This window comes from Panthera uncia, chromosome D4 (genome assembly GCF_023721935.1).
Source record: "Panthera uncia isolate 11264 chromosome D4, Puncia_PCG_1.0, whole genome shotgun sequence".
Classification (NCBI taxonomy): domain Eukaryota; kingdom Metazoa; phylum Chordata; class Mammalia; order Carnivora; family Felidae; genus Panthera; species Panthera uncia.
In genome coordinates this window covers 72,152,827-72,178,470 of record NC_064807.1, presented here as the reverse complement: position 1 = coordinate 72,178,470, position 25,644 = coordinate 72,152,827, and the positions used below count along the sequence as shown (strand labels likewise).

Genomic DNA, 25,644 nt, shown 5'->3' with positions numbered 1-25,644 from the left:
AGCTGGGCAAACTCTCTGGGGTGACAATATATGGTGGACCTTAGGAAATGATTCAAGAAGAAGGCCTTTCTGTTTCATCCTTGATTAATTTTCGGTCAGAGAAACGAAAAGAATATTCTTATCTTATTTCCAAGTTTGTTTGTTTGGTGTTTCCTAGTTTTGGAAAACTGTTTTCTAGATTCAGGAAATAGTGTGGGATCTCAATTCTTGAGCACACGCTAGAATCTCCAGGGAGACTTGTTTGTTTGTTTTTATTTATTTATTAATAACTGATTGTCACATTAGCTAACATAGAATGTACACAGTGTAGTCTTGGCTTCAGGAGTAGATGCATGTGATTTATCACTTACCTACTCAGTGCCCATCCCAACACTTACCTATCCCATCCCATCACTTACCTACTCATCCCATCACTTACTCATCCCATCACTTACCTACTCAGTGCCCATCCCAACAGGTGCCCTCCTCAACACCCATCACCCATTTTCCCCACCCCCAACCCTCCCCCCATCAACCCTCAGTTTGTTCTCTGTATTTAAGAGTCTCTTATGGTTTGCTTCCCTCTCTGTTTGTAACTTTTTTTTTCCTTCCCTTCTCCTATGATCATCTGTTAAGTTTCCCAAATTCCACATATGAGTGAAATCATATGATACCTTTCTCTGACTGGCTTATTTCACTTTGCATAATGCCCTCCCGTATCATCCAAGTTGTTGCAAATGGCAAGATTTCATTCTTTTTCATCGCCAAGTAGCATTCCATTGTATATATAAACCACATCTTTTTAAAAAAATTTTTTATTTACTTTTGAGACAGAGAGAGAAACAGTGTGAGCAGGGGAGGGGCAGAAAGAGAGAGAGGGAGACACAAAATCTGAAGCAGGCTCCAGGCTCTGAGCTGTCAGCACAGAGCCCGATGCAGGGCTCAGACCCACAATCTGTGAGATCATGACCTGAGCTGAAGTCGGACACTTAACCGACTGAGCTACCCAGGAGCTCCCCTAAACCACATCGTCTTTATCCATTCATCAGTTTATGGACATTTAGGCTCTTTCCATAATTTGGCTATTGTTGATAGCACTGCTATAAATATTGGGGTACATGTGCCCCTATAAATCAACACTCCTGTATCCTTTGGAGGAATTCCTAGTAGTGCTACGGTTGGGTTGTAGGGTAATTCTATTTTTAATTTTTTAAGGAGCCTCCACACTGTTTTCCAGGGTGGCTGCACCAGTTTGCATTCCCAACAGTGCAAGAGAGTTCCCCTTTCTCTGCATCCTCGCCAGCACCTGTTGTCGCCCGAGTTGTTAATTTTAGCCACTCTGACCGGTGTGAGGTGAAATCTCAATGTGGTATTGGATTCGTATTTCAGGGAGGCTTATTTAAGACACAGATTGCTGGGCCCCACCCTGGGAGTTTGTGATTCAGTAGTTTGGGATCTGGGCTGAAAATCTGCCTTTGTAACCAATTCCCAACTGCTGCTGGTTCTGCTAATCCCAGGGGGCCATGCTGAGCTCCCCCCTACCCCCACTTGTCAGTAGCCTTGGGTTTGAATCAAAGCTTTGCCTTGGCCTTGGCAGGTGACCTCGGGCACTTCGCTGGCTGTAGTTACCTTGTATTTAAGACGACGGGGTGTATCTGGGATGTGGGGATCTCTAAGCCCTTCCAGACAATGAATCCTGGGCTCTATGGACGGGATTTTTGGAGCCACAGCAAAGCAGCAGCACCTGGTGCTCCCTGTCTGGGGGTGGGGGATGGGTGGGGGGAGAGACCCTGATGACCTGGAAACTTACAGCAAGGTTTTAAAACATAAAATTCCGAATATGAATCCAACTGCTTGTGATTTGTTCTTTCTCCTGGGTGAGAAGGGCAGAAAAGGTTTGATTCATTCAAGCTCCCAGGGTGGGAGGAGCAAGCCAAGAAAGGAAGAACTCTGAACCAGAGGTCAGGAGTTACAGGTTCCAGGTCTGGCGGGGTATAACTATGTCCTAATGTGTCTCAGATATCGAATGGGAGCATACTTATGCTAAAAACAAAACAAAACAAAACAAAACAAACAAAAACTATTGTTGGGGCGCCTGGGTGGCCCAGTCGCTTGAAGGTCCAACTCTTAGTTTCAGCTCAGATCATGATCTCTTGGTTTTGTGAGTTCGAGCCCCGTGTCTGGCTCTCTGCACTGGCAGAGATTCTCTGGGATTCTGGCTGGAATTCTCTCCCTCCTCCTCCTGTCTGCCCTTCCTCTGCTCACACTGTCTCTATCTCCCTCAAAATAAATAAATAAACTTAAATAATATCAAAAAAAATAACTGCTGTTTACCTGACATTCAAATTTATCTCGGTGGTCCTGTCTATTCGCTTGCTGAAACCAGCCATCTCTCAGATTCTCACTCACTTCCTCCAAGACAGGTGATATTGTGTCCTCTCTCGAGTATAGGTAAGAAATGCTCGTATTGAAGCACTGCCCGCAAGGGCCGAAAGACGGAAACGACCCAGATGTCCATCAGAGGATGAGCAGAGAACAAAAATGCGGTATACCCATGCAGTAGAATATGAGTGAGTCATAAAAAAGAATGAAGTACTGTATGGAAACATATACCACAAGGGGGAACCTTGAAATCATGATACATGAAAGAAGTCAATCACAGAAGGTGAGCTTTTGGGGCACCTGGGTGGCTCAGTCGGTTAAGCGTCCGACTTCGGCTCAGGTTCATGGATTAGAGCCCCATGTGCCGACAGCTCAGAGCCTGGAGCCTGCTTTGGATTTCATGTCTCCCTCTCTCTCTGCCCCTCCCCTGCTCACACTCTGTCTCTCTCTCTTAAAAAACAAATAATAAACATTAAAAAAAAAAGGGCCAGCTTTCTATGGGAGGAAAGGGACATTAACGAGACTGACCTTTCCCATCTTCCAAACATTTTCTGTTTATATGAAATACGATTCCATTTGTATGAATTATCCACAGCAGGCCAAGTCAAAAAGCAGATGGGTGGTTTTCCAGGGGCTTGGGCAGAGGGGAATGGGGAATGACTGCTTCATAAGTATGGAGTTTCCTTCTAGGGTGATGAGAATGTTCTGGAACTAGATAGTGGTGATCGTTGCACAGCACTGTGAATGTACTAAATGTCATGAATGCTAAGTCTTATGTGTATGTTACTACGGTAAAAAAAAAAAAAAAAAAAAGGAATTGCTCATGGTAACCTCAATATACCCCCTCCCTCTGTGTCATGGGTTGAATTGTGTCCCCCCAAAAGATATGCTGAAGTCCTCACCTTATTACCTGTGAATGTGGCCTTACCTGGAAATAGGGTCTTTTGCAGACGTAATCAACTGAAGATGAGCTCATTCATGTGGACCCTCATCCACTATGACTGGTGTCCTTATAAAAAGATGTGCGGAGACACACGGGAGAAAGAATGCCACGTGACTAAAGAGGCAGAGACCACAGTGCTCCAGCCGGAAGCGGAGGAATGCCTGGGGCCACCGGAAGCTGATCAGGGTAAGGAACCTCTCCTAGAAGCGTGGGGGATGGGGGGCACTGGCACCACTTGGATTTCAGACTTCCAGGCTGCAGAGCTGGGAGAGAATGCATTTCTGCTGTCCTAAGCCTCCAGGTTTGCGATGCTGTTACAGCAACCCTAGGGAAGGAATACGCCATGGGACCCCGACCACCCCCCTTTCAGTACTCACCCCCGTGCTGACTCCATGCCGTCTCTCTCTCTCTCTCTCTCTGCCTCCCTCCTTTGGGGGAAGCAGCATAAACAGGGCATCCCCTGAGCATCTTTTCTCCTCCCCCCCCCCCCCCCCCCCCCCGCTCCCCTACCCGGGCTGGAAACCTCCCTCCGGGGGCTGTTCAAAGAAGCACACAGCCACAGATGCATCATTCCATTGCCTCAGTTTTAAATATTTATTTAAAATCCAGAAGGGAAAAAGGAGAAACGGAACCCACTGGGGTTTTAACACACTGACATGTGGACAGACACAAACAAGGACAGCAGAAAATCCCAAGAACGAGACAGAGGCCAGGTGGAGACTGGCGGTGTGGGGAAACCGAGGGCTGAGATGAGGCCCAAGCTGCTACAAGAACGCACTTCCGTGGGGAGCGTCTGGGTTGGGGCGGGAGGGCGAGGCATATACAGGAAGTGTCTGGTGGGGAAGGTGGGCCAGAGTGAGGTATTAAATAATGAAAATCAAATCCAATTCCCAAAGAGACACGACTTTTAGAGAAAATAAAAAAGAAGACACAAACAGACGTTCACATAAAACTTCCCCTTCTATAAAAATAATTCCATACTTAAAATAACCTCAAAATCCAACCTGGGCTGACTGGTTGTCTGAGAAAGGACAGCCCAGATTACACTGGCTATCCCCCAGTCACGCGGCACCCCGAGCTTCCTGCCGTCAGTCTTTCTCCTCAGCCCACATTTACCCTTGGAGCTAATGACGTGGGGTTTCTAGAGGACTTAATGACAATGGAAAAGCAAGAGTGATGGCCTCATCTTGGCAGGGACAAGCTCTGGGAGGGAGGATGTGGTGTGGTGAGATGGTTCCATGTTGATATGTCCCCTCCAGGCCGGCGCTGACCCAACACCGCTCTTAAAACTGGTTTCTTCAAAGTCAAGGCTTCAACCCCTGACTCTCCAGCTTAGATCACACCTTCCAAGATAAGCCTATCTTCCCTCCAGGACCGTGACCAGGCCGAGCCCAAATTCCTTCATGCTCAGGCCTCCCCCTGCCTTAGAAGGACAAACATTTTGAAATCCATAAATTAAAAAGGTGAATCTTTCTGCTTCTGTTTCTGGTAGGGTTTTTTTCTTTTTTTCTTTTTTTCTTTTTTTTTTCTTTTTCTTTCTTCGGCTTTGCTTTTTTTTTTTTTTCTTGTGGTTTTCCTTTTTCCTTCCCCCTGCTTAGTCGATTACCTGATGAGCACAAGGGTGATACTCAGAACATGTTCAAATTCCCCAAACTTTGTCATTTGGAGGAGAGCACCACATGTGCATGATACCCCACATCAAAACGGTTCTTCAGAGTCTGTGGCAAAAATGGTAGCACCTTCAGAATCTTAAATAGGCTTTTTTTTTTCCTTAAAAAAAAATCACATACACTATGAGACAGCGAGCACCAGCGATTTCACAGTGGGAGGTAGCTAGCGTGGGCACCTCCGGCCCCGAGGGTCGCGCTGCCCCCTCTCGGCCTCCACTGCTTCCCACCCTCTGGCTGCTTCTTCCCTCACCTCTTTCCCAGGTGAAAAAATAGTAATGCACCTTCTCTGTGTTTGTTTAAATAAAATATATATACTTCTTCCTTTCCTTTTCTCCTTTTTTCATGTCTCCTCTCTAATATTGCACATCAAAGCTCCCTGGCAGGGACCAGCTGGCGAGATGCCCCCTCCCCTCAAGCTGGCTAGAACGTGGGGCTCTTTGGGCAGGAAGCTGGGGAGGGCAGAGCTGGGAGACAGGCCGCAGGGCTCAGGCGGGTTGCAGGCCCAGCTTGCTCTGGCTGGCTCTTTGGTCGGTCTTTGGGGCTGAGCTGGGATCAGTTGGTCCCAAGGATACACTGTTCCCTGCTACCCCCCAGCCACGTTTACTGGGCAGACGACAGCTGGGGCCCTACCCAGGAATCCTTGGGCAGGTGAGCTGTCTCTCCTGGGCCCACCTGCCCCTAAGGACCCTCCCTTTGCCTCCTCCTCCTCCTCCCTCCCCCTCAAGGCCTAGAGGAGCCAGGAGGTCAGAGGTCAGAGGAAGCACGCAGGTCCAACTTCGAGGCGGTACTGCTTCCCTGATGAGGCAGGAGGGAGGTTGTCCACGCTGACGATGGGCAGCTGCTGTGGGTCCTGGGTCCGGAAGGTGAAAAGCGTCTGATGCCAGCGGCCATCCTGGACCTGAGAGGAGAAGGGAAAGGGTACACGTGTGACCCTCACAGTCCCCACCATCTGTCACATGTACTTCTCATCTCTTCTCACCATCTTTAATGGATTCACGGGATTTCACTGTAGGGACCACCTGTATTTGCCCATTAAAAATTTTTTTTTATTTATTAAAAAATTTTTTAATATTTATTTTTAATTTTGAGAGAGAGAGAGAGAGAGAACGAGCAGGAGAAGGGCAGAGAGAGAGGGAGACACAGAATCCAAAGGAGGGTCCAAGCTCTGAGCTGTCAGCACAGAGCCCGACATGGGGCTCGAACCCACAAACTGCGAGATCATGACCCGAGCTGAAGTCGGACGCTTCACCAACTGAGCCACCCAGGTGCCCCTGCATTCGTCCATTTAGATTGCATCTATTATTTCTGTTCTCATAAGGAATGTCATTGGAGCTCAACTTCTGGGCATGTTCTTCTCGTTTCCCGAGAACAGATTCTAGAAGTAGATTTGCTGGATCAAAGGATACATACGTTTCTGAGGCTTTGGAAATATGTTGGATATACAATCAAACCTTGGATTGTGAGTAACTTGTTCTGCGAGTGTTCCATAAGAACGAGCAAACATTTCTAATACATTTTAACTTGATAAATGAGTGATGTCTTGCAATACAAGTAGTACATGATGCCCAGTGTCACATGATCACAACTGAGCCAATGGTTCTCTCTCTCTCTCTCTCTCTCTCTCTCTCTCTCTCTCCCAGCGGGATTGTGGGTGATCGTTTCCCATATTCGGATGCTGAGTCTTAGGCTGGGGTGTTTGGCAGAAATCAGTGATTTTTCAGAACGTTGAAGGGGGTGCCCACGACTGGCATTAGTGTATTTTTTGTCACTTCAAAGCACCTACAGACAGTCCTTTGCTCTTCCATACAAGTGTAAGCTTAGGAATGCTTTGCTTCATTCTAGGCCAGGCTGCCTGCGGATACAGACCCTTCCCTCTGCTACCTTATTGCCAGTTACATTAAATACAGTACATGACAAGAGTTTATTAATACTGCCCTGTAGTCAACATCCGTGTGAGCGTGTACAATGGCCCCCATGCAGAAATAGGTTGAAAAGAAAGCCAGTAAGAAGGAGGCGATCACAGTGGAAGTTAAGAAGGAAATAAGTCATCGAGAAATACGAGCGAGGTATGTGAGTGGCCGAAACTGCAAGATTTTATAAGAAGTCTACATGTGCATCTCGTCTGCAGAGGAGGAGGAGAGAAAGGCAGAGGAATCCCTCACTTAAAATGAGCTTAGGGAGATGTGTAAAATGTGGGAAACAGTGAAGAATTTTGTAGAAAAGCGCCACCCGAATAAGGCTGTAGCAGCCCGAGCGATGAATCTGTTTAACAACAATACAATGTCACATTTCTGCGAAATCCTCAAAAGGAGGCAAAAGCAAGAATCATTGGATAGGTTCCTTGTTAAAGTTGCAGGAAAAGAGAAAGATTCCACTGAGCCAATAGACAGCAGTGATTCCGTTAGAGTGAAAGTCGTCCTACACAATAACCCTCCTCTCTCGTCTCCCTCACACCAGCCACCAAGGTTTTCAAAGGTAAGTGCAGGTTAATGTCTTTATTTTTCTTTATATTTTGTATTTTCTTTATTATTTTGTATTCTATTGCACTATTGTAATCATTTTTATGTGAATATTTTTGGGTTGTGGAACGAATCATCTGAGTTTCCGTGATGGGGAAATTCACTTTGATATACAAGTGCTTTGGATTACAAGCATGTTTCTGGAACGAATTATGCTCGCAAACCAAGGTTTTACTGCACAGGCAAACATCGTTTCATTGCACTGCGCTTTGCTGATCTTCACAGATGTGTGTTTTATAAATCAGAGGTTAGTGGCAACCCCCTGTGTCGAGCAACATGTGTCAGTGTCACTGTCCCAACAGCATTTGCTCACTTTGTATCTCTGGGTCACATTTTCATAATTCTCGCAACATTTCAAACTTTTTCATGACTATTATATTTGTTTTGGTGATCTGTGAGCAGTGATTATGATGCACTGAAAGCTCAGATGATGGCTGGCATTTTTTAGCAGTGAAGTATTTTTTTTAATGTTTATGTTTTTGAGGGAGAGAAACAGAGTGCGAGGAGGAGAGGGGCAGAGAGAGAGGGAGACGCAGAATCTGAAGCAGGCTCCAGGCTCCGAGCTGTCAGCACAGAGCCCCACATGTGGGGCTTGAACCCATGATCAGGTCAGATCATGTCCTGAGCCAAAGTCAGACACTTAACCGACTGAGCCATCCAGGCATCCCGATCAGTGAAGAATTTTTTAATGTTTACTTATTTTTGAGAGAGACAGAGACAGAGAGAGACAGAGAGAGACAGAGAGACAGAGTGTGAGTGGGGGAGGGGAAGAAAGAGAGGGAGACACAGAATCCGAAGTAGGCTCCAGGCTCTGAGCTATCAGCACAGAGCCCAGTGCAGGCTCATGGTTCCCACGAACATGAGATCATGACCTGAGCCAAAGCTGGACGCTTAACCAACTGAGCCACCCAGGCACCCCAATCAGTGAAGTATTTTTTAATTAAGGTATGTACATTGTTTTTTAAGACATGATGCTGTTAAATACTTAATAGGCTGCGGTATAATGTAAACATAACTTCTGTGTGTGCTGGGAAACCAAAAAAATTAATTAGACTTAATTTATTGCAATATTCACTTTATTGTAGTGAATAGAACTGAACCCACAATACCTCTGAGGTGTTCCTGTATATATATCCAGCTGGGTCCCAAAAGCCTCTACCAATTTTTTCCCAAATAGCTTTGTGCAAGAGTGTTGGTTTCCCCACGTCCTCACTAACACTGTGTATTATTAGTTTTGTTTAATTTTGGGCAACTAGTTTTTCTGGACAACTTTCTGACTCCCTCTCTGCCAACAACCCACCCAGTTTTAGACATTTAAAAATAACCAAAAGTGTCAAGAGAACCAATTAGCCTGGTCAGGATGGGGGCAAAGAGAAGAACAGAAATACATTCTCCTACAAGCAGCCTTGCAAGTAAGTACAGCCATCTAGCAGCCTGGGAAATTTCTATCCGCCAGATCTTCTCTCAGAAGTTTCCCAGAGATGATAGTGAATCAAAGGAATTTTTAAAAACTGTTATACGGGCGCCTGGGTGGCTCGGTTGGTTGAGTGTCCGACTTCGGCTCAGGTCATGATCTCATAGTCTGTAAGTTCGAGCCCCGCGTCGGGCTCTGTGCTGACGGCTCAGAGCCTGGAGCCTGTTTCAGATTCTGTGTCTCCCTCTCTCTGTGACCCTCCCCCGTTCATGCTCTGTCTCTCTCTGTCTCAAAAATAAATAAAAACGTTTAAAAAAAATTAAAAAAAAAAACTGTTATAATAAAACTATTACGGAAAGATAAAAATTGTATGTATTTGCTAATTATGCTAATACAATATACTATATTACACTAACATACTAATGTAATGTGCTAACGTGTATTACATTAATTGTTATGTATAATTTTATAATAATTGTTATGAGTAATTTTATAATTTTATAATATAATTAATTGCTATGTTCATGCATGAGAGGCCCAGGAGGGGCCCCAAGGGTTACCTTGCAGCCATCCATGGACACTTCTGGCCTGAACTGACCACCTGCTTCAAAGATCTGCCCGTTCCACGCCCGGAAGCGCACAGCCCGCTTGGCTGGGGTCTGCCCCGTGCCCTCCTGCCACACGGTCATGTTAAGGCAGTGGATGGTGATGTGCTGTGTCACTTCAGAGCTTAGCAGGTGCAGAAAATTCATCTGGACCCGGCTGACAGCAAACTCGACCTGTGGCAGAAACACGGCAGTGAGGTAGGGTCAGGCCGGCTGCCCGAGGCTCTCAAATATCCTCACCTCTCTCTGGAAGAAGCAGAGAGAAGCTCTTTCCTGGTGAGCCTTTCCCAGCTTTGCCCCCAGACGCGTGCCCACTGGAGACAGGGACATAGAGGTCCGGTGTGAGCCAGTCCACAGCCAAGGAGTAACAAGGACGGGAAAGAACCGAGGCCACAGCTATGAGGGTTCCGGAGTCACCTGATCCCTCCCCCATGGCATGGGTGTGGGAGGGGGTTTGTCTTTGGAGCTGAGCTGGGATCCTGAGGCCCAGAGAGGAAGAGGAAGTAGATCAAGAGCCTCTTGGAAGAGGGGGAATATGAGAAGTGCCCTCCCCACCCTTTCTAAGTCCCAAGGCCCCAGAAATGGCAGTCCCAACAACCAACAAGGACAGGATTTATGGCTTCAGTGGATGCAGCTTAAGCCCTGACCATTGGTTTTGTCTTTTTGTAACACAAGTGCTGAGGAGCCCTAAGCCCCCACCCTGGACCCCAGTAAAAGCAGAACCCCAGGCCCCTGCACACACGCCTCTCTCCACCAGCAACCTGGCTGTGTGCCCCCGATGTGCTGTGTGATTTTCAGGTCCGGTAAGTAACAAATCTGTACTTTTTCAAAGTTTCTTAGTAGCGAAGGGCACCTTGCAATCATAGTAAGAACCACAAGGGCTGGCCCAGCTGCAACGTTGGTTATTTATAGGCTGAGACCGGCACAAAACGGTGGCCACTGTTCCTGGTGGGATGGCCAGTGCAGGGGCCATCTCTGGCCTCACCCCTCTGCTGGGGAGGTTTGACGTGGGGGTTCCCAAACCCCAGACTCAGAGTCAGAGGGGAAAGAGCCTGGCTGGGGTGGGGGTGGGCACTGATGAGGCTACTGTGTTTCCTGCGTCTGGCACATGTTGGCCACCCGACAAGACTCGCTGACTAGCTGGCCCACGTGCAGATTCTTAAACTCGGGGTCAGAGCCGGTCAGCACGGGGAAGCTCCTGGAGCTTCCTCGGGAGGCCTGATGGGATGGGATGCAGGGGTTCTCTGCCCCCACCCCTCCCCTGCAGGCCAATGGGCTCCTCCCACTGTAGCATGAGTCCTCCCATATGGAGGATTTGCTGACCCTGCAGACCCACAATACACCGCAGGGTACCCCGGGCAGGGGGGGTGGTGATGCCTCAGTGCCGCCACCTGTCCTGGTTTCTTGTTGAGCTGCCCTGAGCCACCTCAAATCCTCAGCCCAGAGACGGGCATGTGGGAAGCAGGCACTGAGCATCCGTGAAACGTGTGCACACACAGCTCAGGCAGCGCGTCCTCGGTGAGCATCACACGGACTTATTTTGTACTGATGGTTCGCGGCTCTCCAAGCCAGGCCAGCTGGGCCCACTATTGCTGTTTTTGGTATTAGGCAGAAAGTTCTACTTGAAGGAAACACCACTAACCTCATCATACAACTCGAAAGGGTTTGGCAACCACAGATTTAGAAGGATTCTTCCCCAGTTTACAGAAGAGGAATCAGGCTCACAAACAGCCAGGCAGCAAGACAGCCGAGGCTCAGACCATAACTTGGGTGGGCTGGAGCCCTGGGCAGGGGAGGGGCAGAGAGGACCGGTCAGTGTCGGGGCGGGGTGGGGGGAGCAGACCTTGGAGGCCGTGATGGGCTTGAGACACGTTTGTCCACCATGTGTGAAGTTGCAGGAAACTTCGATGGTGTCGGACGAGCAGCCAAGGTTTGGATCCACCCAGTAGGTACCTGTAGGCAGCATGGACGGGGGATGGTATGTGTATGTGGGGAGGAGCCTGGGGCTTGGTTCTGCAGGTGGACCGCACCCCTGGTGACCCGCGGAGCCCCAGCGGGGCATGACGTCGGGGAAGGGAGCAGAAAAGGATTCCACGAGCCCTTGAGATGGGAACAAGGCCTCTGGGCAGAGTTCACAGCTGGCAGAGGCCCTGGAGGGGCCACAAGGCTGAGCCCTTGCCTCTGGTGCTCCTGTGAAGCGTCCACTTTACAGAGGGAACAGCTGAGGTTGAGAGAGGCGGAATCACTCGCCCAAGGGATTTAGGGATCATCTGGGTGAAGGGGCTCTTCCCCCAAGGCTTGCAGGGGGAGGGGCGGGAATCAGGCCTCCACCCCACCGGCTAGACACCTCTGCCGGCCCCCAGTTTCCCCACAGGCCTTCCAAGGGAGCCGAAGGCCCCACAGCTGAAAGAGCAGGACAACCGGCCACTAATGTACCTTGTTGTCAGTGGAGAGAAGAGGTGTGGACGGGAAGGGGGGCGGATCCTGGCTCTCAGAGAATCCCTGACAGCACCCCCCCCACAGTCCCCTGCCCTGTCCTCGCCCTTGGAGGCTTGTCCCGACAAGGCTCTTATCTCCTTGCACTGAAACGGTTGTCCCCAGCTTGCAGAACTGTGGGCTCTGAAAGGGTACAAGCATTCCCCCACACCCCAGGAAGCACAGGGCCTGCCTTGCGGGGCTCAGTGACTGTTTGTTGAGCGGATAAACGACCACCCCAGGTGCCTGTCTCCCCAAGGACAGAATCTTGGTCCCAGTGAGCCAAGACCCCAATGCCCCATCTCCGCCAGCCCCTCCTGGACCTCCCCTGCCCGGCCCGCTCCACCCCGAGGGGTGGAAGCCTTGTCTTCAGACCCCACAGGCCCTCGTACCGTCCACCATCTTCTGCTCACAGTCCATGAGGTCTCGGCAGACCCGGGCAGGGTTCTCTTTGGTGCCCAGGGGCGTCTTAATGCTCTGGATGAGGTTGCTGAGGTAGTGTAAGGTTTTAAAGATCTCCCCTCCCTGGTCCAGCACCAGCCGGTCTGGATGGCTGTAACCCTGTCATGAGGAGAGAAGGTGGTCACCGGCTCCTTGAGGTCCTGGCCCGGCCCGAGGTCTAAGCCTCTGCAGCCACAAGTTCTTGCACTTGGGAGATGATGCGGCTCCCCCCACTTAACAGGTAGGGAAACTGAGGGCCAGGGATGGGATGGGGGCTGCCCCAGAGTCTGGAAGCTTAAGGGGAGTGGAGGGCCAGCATCGACTCCCCCAGCCGCCAGCTCCAGCTCGGGGAACAAATAAGCTGTGGGACGCTCGGTGCAGGCCACGTGGAGGCTGTTGACCACACGTGAGCCATTCCTTCTGTCTCCCCCAGGAGGGGATCTCATGCAGGCAGGGGGCCCGGAGGTACCTCTGCTTTCAGTGCGCCATTTGTGTCCATCCACGTCTGGAAAGCTGCTCCAAGGTCATCTTGCTGCTGTGCAAAGAGGAGACGGGGTGTGCATCTTGTCCCCACTCCTGGCCCCAAGACCTCCCCAGACTCACCAAGAGGGAGACCCAGGGTCTGAGCACGAGCTCTCCCAGCCACCCGCCTGGGTGGTATCACGGCCAAGTCGCCTGCCTCCTGTGGAACTCTCTGTCTTTCCTCCACTTACAAACGGAGTCAGAGCTGACCCTTCCACTCCCTTTCTCCAGGACTTCCCTAGCTCTCCATCACCCTCAGGATTAAGTACAAACTCCTCCACGTGGTTACAAGACCTGAGCTGAGTGTTGTGGTCTCTGGCCCAGACTCTCTTCTCTTGGTCACACAAACTCTGTGCACCAGACGCACTCTTGTGTTCCCAAATCGCTAAGCACCATGCTCTATCTAGCCACGGGGCCTTTGCACATGCTGTTCCCATCACCTGGATCATTCTTCTTACCCTCCAATGCTCCATCTGGCTATCTCCTAATCCAGTGGTTCTCAACTAGGGGCAGTGTTGCCCCCTGGGGGACATTTGGCTATATCTAGAGACATTCTTGGCTGTCACAACTGGAGGAGGGGTTGCTTCTGGCATCTAGCGGGTAGAGGCCAGGCACGCTGCTAAACACCCTAAAATCACTCATAGCAAAGAATCATTTGTTGGTAAAGGCTGCAGTTGAGTAGCCCTGCCCTAGACTCATCCTACATGTCAGCTTCCTCGGGAAATCCTTCATCGGGCTCCCGCCCCCAGGCTGGGTGCGGTTCCTTTCTCCGTGTGTCGGCAGTGCCTGTGTTTCTCCTCTGGCTTGCATTGTAGCTGTCAACCACACACCTGTGCCTCCAACCCTAGCACTGGACTTTCCAGAAGCACAGCAGCGGTCTTGCCGTGAGAACAGTGACAGGGAGAGCAGGACGGAGAGCAAAGCCCGAGAGGTCCAGAGCCCGGACTCTACAGGTATTTCTCAAGTTCACATCTCAGCCTTGCTGCTTGCTAACTGCATGATCTGGGCAGGTTGCTTACCATCCCTCTGCATCAGGACCCTGAGAATGGGCATGATTATAAAACTCTCAGAACCTTGAGAGGAAATCAGTGAGCTAATCCATGAAAAGCACATCTAACGGTGTCTGCCTATCACAAACACTCAATATATCAGCTCTTATGCAAAAAAAAATTCAAATTCCTTGAATTTTCCATTTTTAGAGGGAAAGGCTCCCCCCCCCCCCAGATCTCTTCACTTTCCCCTAGCTGTCTGGCTTCCTTAGAGAAGAGAAGGGCTGGGGTCGGTGCAGAGCGAGAGGTCAGAGCCGTCAGTTTATTTTGGTGGATGACGCTGGGGGGACGGACAGTGAGATGCTGAGAGATGAGAAGAGCAGAGCTCTGAGGGGCCTAGTGGCACGAGGGCTCCTGTTCCGTTCAGCCCTCCTCCTCAGCCATTCCCGGGGACGCCGTCAGGGCCTGACTGTCACAGTCAGCCAGCACAGTGGTAACACAGGGAGGGACTCCTCAGAGGCCTTGGATCAACACCAATGGCCAATGATTTCATCAATCATGCTTATGTAACGAAGCCTCCCTAAAACCCCAAAGGGATGGCACTCAGAGACCTTGACTCTGGGGAGAGTGGCCACCCGGAGAGGGCACGTGAGTCTAAGCTTCCGTCTCATGCCTTGCCCTGTGCCTGTCTTTTGTCTGGCTATTCCCGAGTGATTTCCTTTTATAATAAACCGGTCATCTAGTAAGTGAAACGTTTCTCTGCTCTGTGAGCTGCTATAGCAAATTAACTGACCCCAATGAGGGGCATGGGGACCTCTGCTTTACAGCCAGTTGGTAGAAGCACAGGTGACAACCAGGCATCTGAGGTGGGCAGGATGGGGGATGGGTCCCGTAGGACTGAGAACCAGTGGGGTCTAATGCTTTCTCCTGATACACAGTGTCAGAATGGAGTTGAACTGTAGGGCACTCGGCTGGTGTCCCAGAATTGCTCTTGGGAATGGGAAACGGCCACCCTGGGTCAAGCTTGAATTGATATCAGAACCTGTTTAGATCCTCGGCAGTCAGCTGATCTGTACTGAGCACACTAACAGGATCAGGACCAGGGGCCCGGCCGCTGGAGTGTCCCCCTGGGTTCCCAGTCAGGAGCACATCCTGGCTAAAACATCAACTCCCCACCCTCTGGCCTCTTTCTGCTGCTTTAGGGTCCAGGGTCCGGTGTGGGGGGACAAAACCACGTGGGCATCCCTGGGCCTAGCTTAGGGTTCTAGCCATTGTGACCAGAACGAGGTCAGCTGCCAACCATCCCCCCACCCTCCCAGGCCTTACCCCAAGGAGGCCAAAGAGAACATTCTCCAACTTACAAAGTGGATAGGGCTCCCTGGAGGACCCTGAAAAGGAAGAGCCTCAGTCAGTATTTGATGGGGTCTGGGTGCTGGAGTCCTCAGGGGCTGTCAGGAGCCTGGAGGGGCCACCCGGGCACAGGGGATACGCAGAGCTGGTCTCTGCTCTTCTGGAGGCAGAGTCTGTGCTCCACAGTCTCCTGGAAGTCTGTGGAAGCTTGTGAGCCCTGCAGGGTCAGGGCCAAGACAAGCACCTGCCAGCAAAGCCTTGGGCCTCATTCAAAGGAGCTCTGCCACCTGCCCTGGAGTTCAAGGGCACCGAGCATGATACCTACCGGTGGGCCAGGCCGGCCTCTGGGACCAGGAGGACCCTGGAGGGAAATAAGAACAGTGAGGACCTGGTCAAAGGCCCTCCATCTTCCCCACCCCAGGCCTCCTCAAGTGGACCTGAGACCCAGGACAGTCGTACCTCCAGCACAGACGGGTACGGATGGGATGACTGAGGTCCAAAGGGAAAGAAGGTGCCTGAGGACTTCAGTGGTCATCACCACCCCCCCCACCCCCATCCCCATCCCACCAGCCCTCATACCCCAGCCCACTCACCCTCGGACCTTGCAGTCCCTGGAGGAGGACAGAAGCAGAGAGAGACAGTTAGGGGATAGGGCTGAGCTGTGCCCCTGCCCTTGTCCCCCACCCCACCCCTACCCACTGGAGTGCTGCCCCCTGCAGCCATCGACTCACCAAGTCCCCTCGGCTGCCTTTGTCGCCTTTTGGACCCTGCAATAAATCATGGCCCAGTAAGAGAGGACTCAGAGGGGAAGTTCTATTTCCAAGATGGGGAAACTGAGGCTCAGACTGGCCCTGGGTCACAGAGACAAGCTTGCCTCAACAGTCTTTCTGGTCAGCCCCCTACACATACCGGGCGTCCTGAAGGTCCCAGGATTCCGAGGGGGCCAATGATGCCTTCCTTTCCCTAAAGGAGACAGAAAGGCTTGTGTGTTCTCGTCCTAGGGCCTGGGGAACCGAGTCACAGGGACAGGAGAGTGGACGGCAGCCTGAGTGTCCCATTGGGATGGAAGGGAGACTTCCTCAAACAGGGGCCAGGCCATGCACCTCCGGGGGCCCCTCCTGTGTGCCTTGGGGTGGGCTACGAAGAATGGGGGGAGGGGAGCAGGTAAAAGGGGGAGGCGGCAGCCCAGCTGGGCAGGAAGGGCACAGGCAAGGGGATAGAAGGCTGCGGGCAGAGGGGGCTCGAGTCTGAAGGAGCAGGAGGAATAAGGCCTGTATCCACCCAGCGGATGGCTGGCCAGCCTTTGGCCTGGGCGACTGTCCCCACTAGGACAGACAAGGAGAGGACTCACCATCAAGCCGGGGGACCCCCGAGGGCCCTGGATGCCTTTCAAGCCGATGTCTCCAGGAGGGCCCTGTGGGAGGCAGAAGAAGGGCTGTCTGTGTCTGGGTGGCTTGACAATTACTAAGCAGGTAGCAGAGTGTGCTGGCTCTGTGCTTATATAGTGTAAGCCTCTGTTCTTAACCATTTCAACGACCCTCTATGGTTATCACACCCATTTTATAGATGGCAAAACTGAGAATTGGAGATCCAAAGTAACTTGCCTAAGGTGCAGAGCAGATAAACTGGGGAGCTGGGCTTAGAACCCAGGTCTGCTGGAATATGAGTTCTGGGGAACGAGGGTATCCGTGCCCGATTCTCGCTCTTTTCCGGCCCACCACTGTACGTGCTTATGAAAAACTTGTTGCAAAAGTAAATGGATAAATGGACAAACTAGGTAGATGGATGGGACCCCAACAGGAACGATATGGAGTAGGAATCTGTACCTTGGGTCCAAAGAGGCCGGCCATTCCCGGGAAGCCCATCTCGCCAGAGTCGCCCTGTGCGGGGAGCAGAATGAGATGGGGTGAGTGGGGCCAGGACAAGGATGCCCAGCCAACCACCCAGGACCTCTGGGCCTGCCTTCTCCCAGGGACATCAGCGGCTCCACCTTGGTGAGGGTGAAGAGCTCACACACTGGACACTGTATGCCCTCTGTCGGGTGAGAATGCTCTAGAACTCTTAGGCTCTCCCGTCCCAGGTCTTCAAGGAAGAGGATGATAGGACCCACAGGCTCTTCCCCACCCATCCCAAAGGCTCTCCCAAGGACTGCGTCCCTCAGAATAACCATTAGCTGTGGGCCTGCAATGTGCCAGGTGCTTTGCATTCCTGCATCGGCCCAGGGGGGCACAGTGCGCCCTGTTCACAGATGAGAAAACCGAGGCTCAGAGAGAGCAGGAACTTGCTCATATTCACCCAGATGCCATTGTGGGGAGCGATGGGGTGTGAACGATTCTGGAGGCCGGGATTATACCGTAGGTGCGTGCTTAACTTTTAAAGAAAGCGCCCAGCTGTTTTCCAAAGTGGTTGCACCATTTTACATCCCTGTTAGCGGAGTAGGAGAGTTCCAGGTGCCCCACACCCTTGCCAACACTTGGTGTGCTCAGCCTTTGAAAATTGTTACCATTCCAACAGGTGCGCAATGGCACCTCATTATGGTTTTAATGAGCATTTGCCTAAAGACTAGCGATGCTGATCTTTTTATGTGCTTATCTGCCATCCGTCCGTCTTCTCTGAAGCATCTAAGTCTTTTGCCTCATTTCTTTATTGGGCTACTCCTTTTCTTATTAATGAGCTTTGAGAGTTCTTTACATATCCTAGATACAAATCCTTTACTAGATATATGATTTGTACTTCCTCTTAGCCTGTGGCTTGTCTTTTTTATTCTCTTACCTTTGAAGAGCAAAAGCCTTCCATATTGATAAAGCCCACTTTATCAATTTTTTTTAATGGGTCATGATTTTGCTGTCATATCTAAGAAATCTTTGTATAACCCATGGTCTCAAAGATTTTCTTCTACCCTTTCTTCTAAAAGTTTTACAGTTTTAGGTGTATGATCGATGTGGAGTTAATTTCTGTACAGGGTATAAGGTATCCAATTGTCCCGGTACCATTTGCTGGAAAAGACTGTTCTGTATCCACTGAATCGTTTTTGCAACTTTGTCAAAAACCAGTTATCCATACACGTGTGTGACTACACGTGTGGATTCTCTATGCTGTTCCTTTGATCTGTTATTAGTATGTTTATGGCAATACCACACTTTCTTGATTCCTGTAGCTTGGAATCAAATACTACAAGTCCTCCAACTTGCCCATTTCTTCAAGTTGCTTTGTTTCTTCCAGATCCTTCACATTTCCAAGCGAATGTTAGACGCAGCTTCCTATTTTCCACAAGGAAGCCTTGATGGGATTTTGATTGGGATTGCGTTGAATCCAGATACCAACTGGAGGAAAACTGACATCTTAACAATATTGCGCTTTTGACCAGCGAACACAGTAAGTTCCTCCATTTAGTTAGGTCTCCCTCAATTTATTTCAGAAATGCTTTGCAGGTTTTCAGCCCATGTGTCTTGTACACCTCTTGTCACATGTGTCTCTAAGTATTTCCTATTTCTTCTGCTATTATTAACAGTATTGCTTTTCAGATTTCAAGTTCTGATCATGGCTAGTGCATAGAGATTCAGTTCATTTTTTTTTTAACAGTTTATTTATTTTCGAGAGACAGAACCTGAGTGGGGGAGGGGCAGAAAGAAACAGAGACACTGAATCCGAAGCAAGCTCCAGGCTCTCAGCTGTCAGCACAGAGCCTGATGCAGGGCTTGAACTCATGGACCATGAGATCATGACCTGAGCCGAAGTCGGACGCTTAACCCACTGAGCCACCCAGGTGCGAGATTTAGTTCATGTGTGCATATTGAGCTGGCGTCCAGCCATCTTGTTATACTCACTTGTCCTAGTAGCTTTCCTGTAGATTCCACTGGATTTTTTTTTATTTTTAATTTTTTTTAATGTTTATTCACTTTTGAGAGAGAGAGAGAGAACAAGCACAAGCAGGGGAGGGGCAGAGAGAGAGAGAGCGGGACTCAGAACCCTAAGCAGGCTCCAAGCTCTGAGCTGTCAACACAGAGCCCAAGGCGGGGCTCGAACTCATAAACCATAAGATCATGACCTGAGCCGAAGTCAGATGCCTAACTGACTGAGCCACCCAGGTGCCCCTCCACCGGATTTTCTATATAGATAATCATTTTATCTACAAATAAAAAGATTCACCTCTTCCTTTTTGACATGAATGCTTTTTATTTATTTTTTTATTCCTTATGGCATTCGGCTAGAGCTGCCAGTACAATATTGAATAATAGGGGTGCCTGGGTGGCTCAGTTGGGTAAGCGTCTAAATCTTGATCTCGGCTCAGGTCATGATCGTACGATTTGTGAGTTCGAGCCCTGCATTGGGCTCTGCGCTGACAGTGTGGAGCCTGCTTGGGATTCTGTCTCCTTCTCTCTCTGCCCCTCCCCAGCACACACACGCCCGTGTTCTCTCTCTCTCTCTCTCAAAATAAATAAATAAAATAAACTTCGAAGTAGTGAGAACACATATCTTTGACTCTTTTCTGCTTCTTGGGGGAAAAATTCAGTCATTCTTTTTTTTTTTTTAATTTTTTAATGTTTGTTTATTTTTGAGAGACAGAGACAGAGTGTGAGCAGGCAAGGGGCAGAGAGAGAGGGAGACACAGAATCCGAAGCAGGCTCCAGTCCCTGACCTGTCAGCACAGAGCCCGATGCGGGGCTCGAATCCACGAGCCACGAGATCATGACCTGAGACGAAGTCGGATGCTCAACTGAGACACCCAGGCACCCCTCATTTGGTCTTGATGTACTACCCTTTTTATATATTCTTAGATTGGTATTTCTGAAATTGTATTGAAAACTTTTGTATTCCTATTTATGAGATACATTGGTCTGTAATTTTCTTGCAATGTCTCTGTCCGGCTTTGACATCAGGGTAATGTCAGTTTCATAGACTATGTTGGGAATTAGTGCCCCCCTCTTCAATTTTCTGGAAAAGTTTATGAAGAATGAGTAGTACTTCTTCCATAAACTTTTGCTAGAATTCTCCACTGTAGTCATCTGAGCCCAGAGTTTTCCTTGTGAGATGCTTTTTAAATCACAGAATGAGCTTCTTAGATAGATACAAGTCTACTTCAGGTTCAGATGGTGATCCACATCTCCTCATTCTGAAGGGACCACTGAGATCTCATTTCTTTTAAAAAAAAATTTTTTTTTAATGTTTATTTTTATTTTTGAGAGAGACAGACAGAGACAGAATGTGAGTGGGTTAGGGGCAGAGAGAGAGGGAGGCACAGAATCCAAAGCAGGCTCCAGGCTCTGAGCTGTCAACACAGAGCCCAACACGGGGCTCGAACTCACGAGCTGTGAGATCATGACCTGAGCCGAAGTTGGACGCTCAACCAACTGAGCCACCCAGGCGCCCCTCAGATCTCATTTCTGAGCCTCCTCCCTCCTGCCACCCTGCTCAGGGGAGGCAGATGAGCATCTGGTGCCCAGAGAGGCTGTTGCTCTGCCCTTGTCACAGAGCAGGAGGGAGGCTTCTGGGCCTGTGCGTGCATGTGTGAACATGAGTATTTGTGTGCATGTGTGTGTGAGAACATCTGTATTTCCAGGGCTCACTCACCGGCTGGCCTTTGGATCCAGGCTCCCCCTGGTTCCCAGGAAGCCCGGTTCCACCTGCTGTCCCTCGTTTGCCAGACGGGCCCAGCTGCCCAGGCAATCCACTTTCACCCTTAAAAAAAAAAAACCCAAAATATCAAAATGACCAAATGGGGACATGGTTCTAGGGGAGGGGCAGGGAGATCCAAGAGAGTGATTCCACAGGGTCAACTGACATCTCAGGATTCTTGGGCTCAGATACAGGCCTGGTGGGGGCTCAGAATTTCAGCCTCCTTGAGAGGACAGCCTCTTTTCCTTACTGTGGCATTCAAGCTCCAACTTCCCCTCCACTCCCCACCCTGCCTCTCCTCGACACTGTTTCCTCCCAGCAGACCACGAAGTTCCCAGCTCCGCACCCCTGCTCCAGCCATTCCTCCCCTGTTCGCCTCATTTAAACCCTCCCTGGGCCAAGGCCACCTCTCCCTCTGCCTGCTGTTCCCGCAGAGGGTTCCAGCCTCTCTCCCAACTAAACCTCAAGCTTGGGGAGGGCATGAGGAGCCATGTCTGACTCATCCATCTCAGTCTCCCCTTCTGTGTCTAGTCCTGGGCTCAGACCGACTCAGGACTGCCTCCCCACCGCTCAGGGAAGCTTTCTAAAAAGAAGCCTGTTAGAAGGAGGTCCTGGCTGGGAGCCCTACCTTGCCTTTGTTCCACGAAGGCCCACAAGAGGGCGCCCAAGGACAGCTTAGTAACCAGTTTGCCTGTTTTATTAAGGCCTGGAGGGTGCCTTCTATAATTATTTGCTACCTGGATACACTTTCCTATAAGTCAGGTTCAAGCCTGGGGCAGGGACCCCTGAGAAATGTCAGCGACAGGAACTCCATTTTCACATGGGCTGTGGGACATGGGTGCCCATAATGACACTGCTTAGTGTCATTATGGTTAGTACCAAAGCTGAAAGGGTGCCAGGGGTGGGTAAGTGTATTAACAAGAGTCTGACCTTGAATCCTGGGGGCCCCTGTGCTCCAGGCAAGCCGGCCACACCTGGGTTTCCTCTCTTCCCTGCAGGGCCCATGGGGCCAGGGTCCCCATCATCTCCCTGCTCCCCCTGTAAAGAAAGATGGCAAAAGGGGATCTCTTGTGTTTCAGGAAATAGGCAGCCAAGGAGGCAGAATGACTCCAAAGTCCCGGTGGACTCTGGGTGGACCTGGAAGGGGGAGGTCAGACTCCACGGGAGAGGTCATCCTGCCTGTGTGTGTGAGGACAGCTGGACCAGTGAAACACCAGGAGCTGCACATTTGCAGGTAGGGAGGAAGAGGGACCTTAAAGGCAGAAGTTCCCTGCACTGGACGGGGCAGGACCTTCTGGGTGCAAACATGGACAGTCAGAAGGGCCACATTCCCAGGTCCCAAGGACTGAGGCCATTGCCCATGCAGGAAACTTCTGGATATGTTGGTTCTGCCCCATGCAAGTTTCCAAACCTGCTTCTCCTGGCCCATGGCCTATGGCAGAACCCCACCCCCCACCCCACCCTGCCCCCAACACACACAAGACACCATCTGTTAACCCCTGCTCACCTGCTGTCCTGCTTGACCATCCCGGCCAGGAAACCCATCTGGTCCAGCCATACCCTCGGGGCCCTGTCTCCCCACCACGCCCCGAGGCCCTGGAAGCCCCTGCAGGCCCTGGAGGTATAAAAGAAGCTGGTGATGGGGTGCCTGGGTGGCTCAGTTGGTTGAATGTCTGACTTCAACTCAGGTCATGATTTCGTGGATTGTGGGTTCAGGCCCCGCATCGGGCTCTGTGCTGACAGCTCAGAGCCTGGGGCCTGCTTTGGATTCTGTGGCTCCCTCTCTCTCTTTGCCCCTCCCCTGCTCATGCGCTTTCTCTCTCTCTCTCTCTCAAAAATAAATAAACATTTAAAAAAAAAGCTGGGGAGGGCTTCTGGGGAGGGCTGGGAGGCAGGAGGGAGAGAACCAGCCGTGCATGGGTCACTCACCTGAATCCCCCTTCGTCCAGGTGCCCCTGCCTTGCCTTGCTTTCCCTTTGGTCCCTGAAAAATCAAGGGGCACATGATGGAAGCTGCCTGGAAGAGGAAAGACCCCTAGGATTTCTGGGACAGGTGCTGAGAGGATTATGGGGCCCCTTTGTGGCCTGTCCCTCTACCTCTTGGGCAGCATCTGAATCTGCACATGGGCCCAAGAGCCCCGGCCTGGAAGCCCAGGGGCAGGCTGGCCTTGGAACCTGCCAGTGCTGTCACTGCCCCTGCTCTGGGCCCTGGGCCCCCTCTGGCTCCCCTTGCTACAGAGGCTCTAGGTACAGCAATTTCCTAGTGGGAACCTGAGCCCGGGAGCTCCTTTGATCCTCAGAGTGTGGCTATATCCCTGTGGCCTGGGACAGTGGTGGGGGGTGGGGGGGCAGGGGAGGTTGAGGGCATTAAGACAGCACTGGCCCAACAACCTCAGTGCCTCAGTGGAGGCAGACATAAGGGCTCTGGGTACAAGACAGGAAAGTCCCCCTCCTGGAGGCCCCGCATACTGGGCTGGTAATCCCCCTCACCCCCACCCCTCAGGCACTTTGAAGCAAAGAGATCTTGACCTGAAGCACCCTGCAGGGCGCCAACCAGCCCAGCCTCCCACGTGCTCTGTGCCTGGGCCAGTGTCTGCCCCTCCCAGCCTCCCTTGTGGACGTCAGCTCTCTCACCTCTTCCCCTTTCGATCCTTTGGGTCCTGGACGTCCCCGGGGTCCCGGATGCCCCTGAAAACCAAGGTGAGATGATGCAAAGCAGCCCCAGGACTCCCCCCTGGGGAGGGCAGTAGCCAGTGTCCGCCTGGAGGGGGAGGGGTGGGAGGGGTTTGGGGGTGCAGGCTCTGGGGGCACCCCAAGCATCAGGGCAGGAGAAACCAGAGGGGACTGCCCCAGGCTATCCCACAGGGAGGATCCCTCTGTGCTTTAAAGGGGCCATTACTTCCCCCACTGCTGTCCACCCACCTCCGGGGCAGGGGCCGGGTGGGGGACAGGAAGCACCACTCACTGGTAGGCCCTGCTGGCCTGGGTCTCCACGGAGGCCTTGCACACCCTCCTGCCCCTGGAAGCCAAGGAGAGACCAGTGAGGGGGCCCATCCTGGCAGGGCTGGGGGCCCGGGCAACTTCCGGCCTGGAGGAGCCCCCGAGCGCTTACTCTTCCTATAGCCATGTGTCATCGTCCCCTCTCTGGGCTCGCTAATCTGCAAAGCCGTGGAATAATGACCCTGCCCGTGAGAGGAGGAGCCTGGTGGGGGGGCCGGGTGCTCCCCCAGTGGCTTGTCTCCTGCTTCTGTCCACTGCTTCTGTTGGGAGAGCTGTTCCCGGCCACGGATGGGGAGACTGAGGCCCGGCGAGGAAAGGGGTCTCTGTCTCCCATCTCATCCTCTCCCTCTGACGGTCCCCCTGTCAGCATGAATTCTGGCCTGAGCTCTCTTTCAGGGGGTCTGTGCTTCAAGCTGGGCACTGATGGTGGAAGGGAGGGCTTGTCTCTTGGTGAAGGCTGTTCTCCTGCCAGGCGCCTGTGAGGGCTGAGGAATGTCCCTGCAGAACATGCTGGAGGCTGCCAGCAGGTAGGAGTTCTGATACTTACGGGGTATCCAGGGTCCCCTGGCTCCCCACGGTCTCCTCGATCGCCTACGGGGCCCTGAATGACAAGGACAACAAAATATGAGCCACCAGGTGCAGGCGATGCAGACCTGGGTCTGGGTCTCACTGGCCTCCGGCTCTCAAGCTGGCAGCAGCCTCACCCCTGCCAATCTCCCCTCCCCCTCCCCACAGCAAGAAGCTAGGGCTCCACCTGGGCAGGGGTCCAGGGGACCGGAAGGGGGACTTACCCGATCTCCAGGTGGCCCAGGGGGCCCCTCGGCCTTGCCATCCTCACCCTGCTCCCCCTGTGGACACAACGGGCTTTAAGACACACTTCCCGCTCCTGGTGAATTTGGGGAGTTCTAGATACTCCACACAGCGTGGAAAGGGCCTTCGTCAGAGATGAAGTCCAGCCTACTTAGGGTTACAGATGGGGAGACTGAGGCCAGAGAGGGAAAGGGCAGACCTGGGTGTGCAACCAGGATCGTGGAACACAGCATAGTGTTCTTTACGGTCTGCCCCGGTAGGCACCCCGAGCAGGAGCCCTCAGGCTGTAAGACCCAGGTAGCTCGGAGCAGAGACCTGGGTCATGCCCAGCTTTGCACAGGACCAGCTGCTCAGACCCTCAACAGGTCCCTTCCCATCTCAGAGTTCTTCGTCTCAGCCGGGGAATGGGGGCGAGGTAGGGTGAAGGGACAATGGTGATACCGAGGAGTTCCAGGAAATGACACGAGAAGGCCCCGTGTGGTGCTCCTCAGGGAGTGACAATAGTTCCAACAGCTGGCAGCCAAGGGCACTGCCACCGGCCAGCCACAGACACTGGCTGCATACTTCCAACAACCCTATGCAGCAGGTGATACATTATTCTTCCCATTTTACAGCTGAGGACACTGAGGCACAGAGAGATGATGTGGGCTGCTCCATTGTTCAGCCCCGAGTAAGAATCCCTTTCTCTGGCCTTTGCAGGAATGAAGTGGCCAGAAAACCCCAGAGCAGGCCCGGGGCTGCCCCACGTTGCACTCGGCCGCGGGCCAATTCGGGGGTCTTGTCCATCAGACAGATTCCTATCTGCAAACAGCACAGGGAAGCCTTGCAGTGCTGCTCTGAGGACCCCGTGAGGGAAGCTCAGGACTGCCCACACAGTAGGGCCTCAGATGGCCAGGAAACTGGGCGTTGCTGACAATAACAGCAGGGGCG

At 51.7% G+C, this 25,644-nt stretch overlaps 1 protein-coding gene and 1 long non-coding RNA gene across 2 annotated transcripts in view; one reads left to right on the top strand and one right to left on the bottom strand.

Moving 5' to 3' along the window:
- Window positions 1–4,875: 4,875 nt before the first annotated feature.
- Window positions 4,876–25,644, bottom strand: part of COL27A1 (collagen type XXVII alpha 1 chain) — a 137,555-nt gene continuing 116,786 nt past the window's right edge. Inside the window, 20 exon segments of the mRNA XM_049637373.1 lie at window positions 4,876–5,872; window positions 9,468–9,686; window positions 11,356–11,465; window positions 12,380–12,548; window positions 12,898–12,963; window positions 15,301–15,327; window positions 15,615–15,650; window positions 15,883–15,900; window positions 16,021–16,056; window positions 16,199–16,252; window positions 16,641–16,703; window positions 17,116–17,169; window positions 20,861–20,968; window positions 21,836–21,943; window positions 22,413–22,520; window positions 22,835–22,888; window positions 23,539–23,592; window positions 23,870–23,923; window positions 24,452–24,505; window positions 24,696–24,752. Coding sequence (XP_049493330.1) covers window positions 5,726–5,872; window positions 9,468–9,686; window positions 11,356–11,465; window positions 12,380–12,548; window positions 12,898–12,963; window positions 15,301–15,327; window positions 15,615–15,650; window positions 15,883–15,900; window positions 16,021–16,056; window positions 16,199–16,252; window positions 16,641–16,703; window positions 17,116–17,169; window positions 20,861–20,968; window positions 21,836–21,943; window positions 22,413–22,520; window positions 22,835–22,888; window positions 23,539–23,592; window positions 23,870–23,923; window positions 24,452–24,505; window positions 24,696–24,752 — 1,596 coding nt within the window. The 3' untranslated portion in view covers window positions 4,876–5,725.
- Window positions 9,608–18,690, top strand: LOC125927244 (uncharacterized). The gene is made up of 3 exons (XR_007459283.1): window positions 9,608–10,315; window positions 12,522–13,903; window positions 18,512–18,690. It is a non-coding gene; the product is annotated as an uncharacterized LOC125927244 (long non-coding RNA).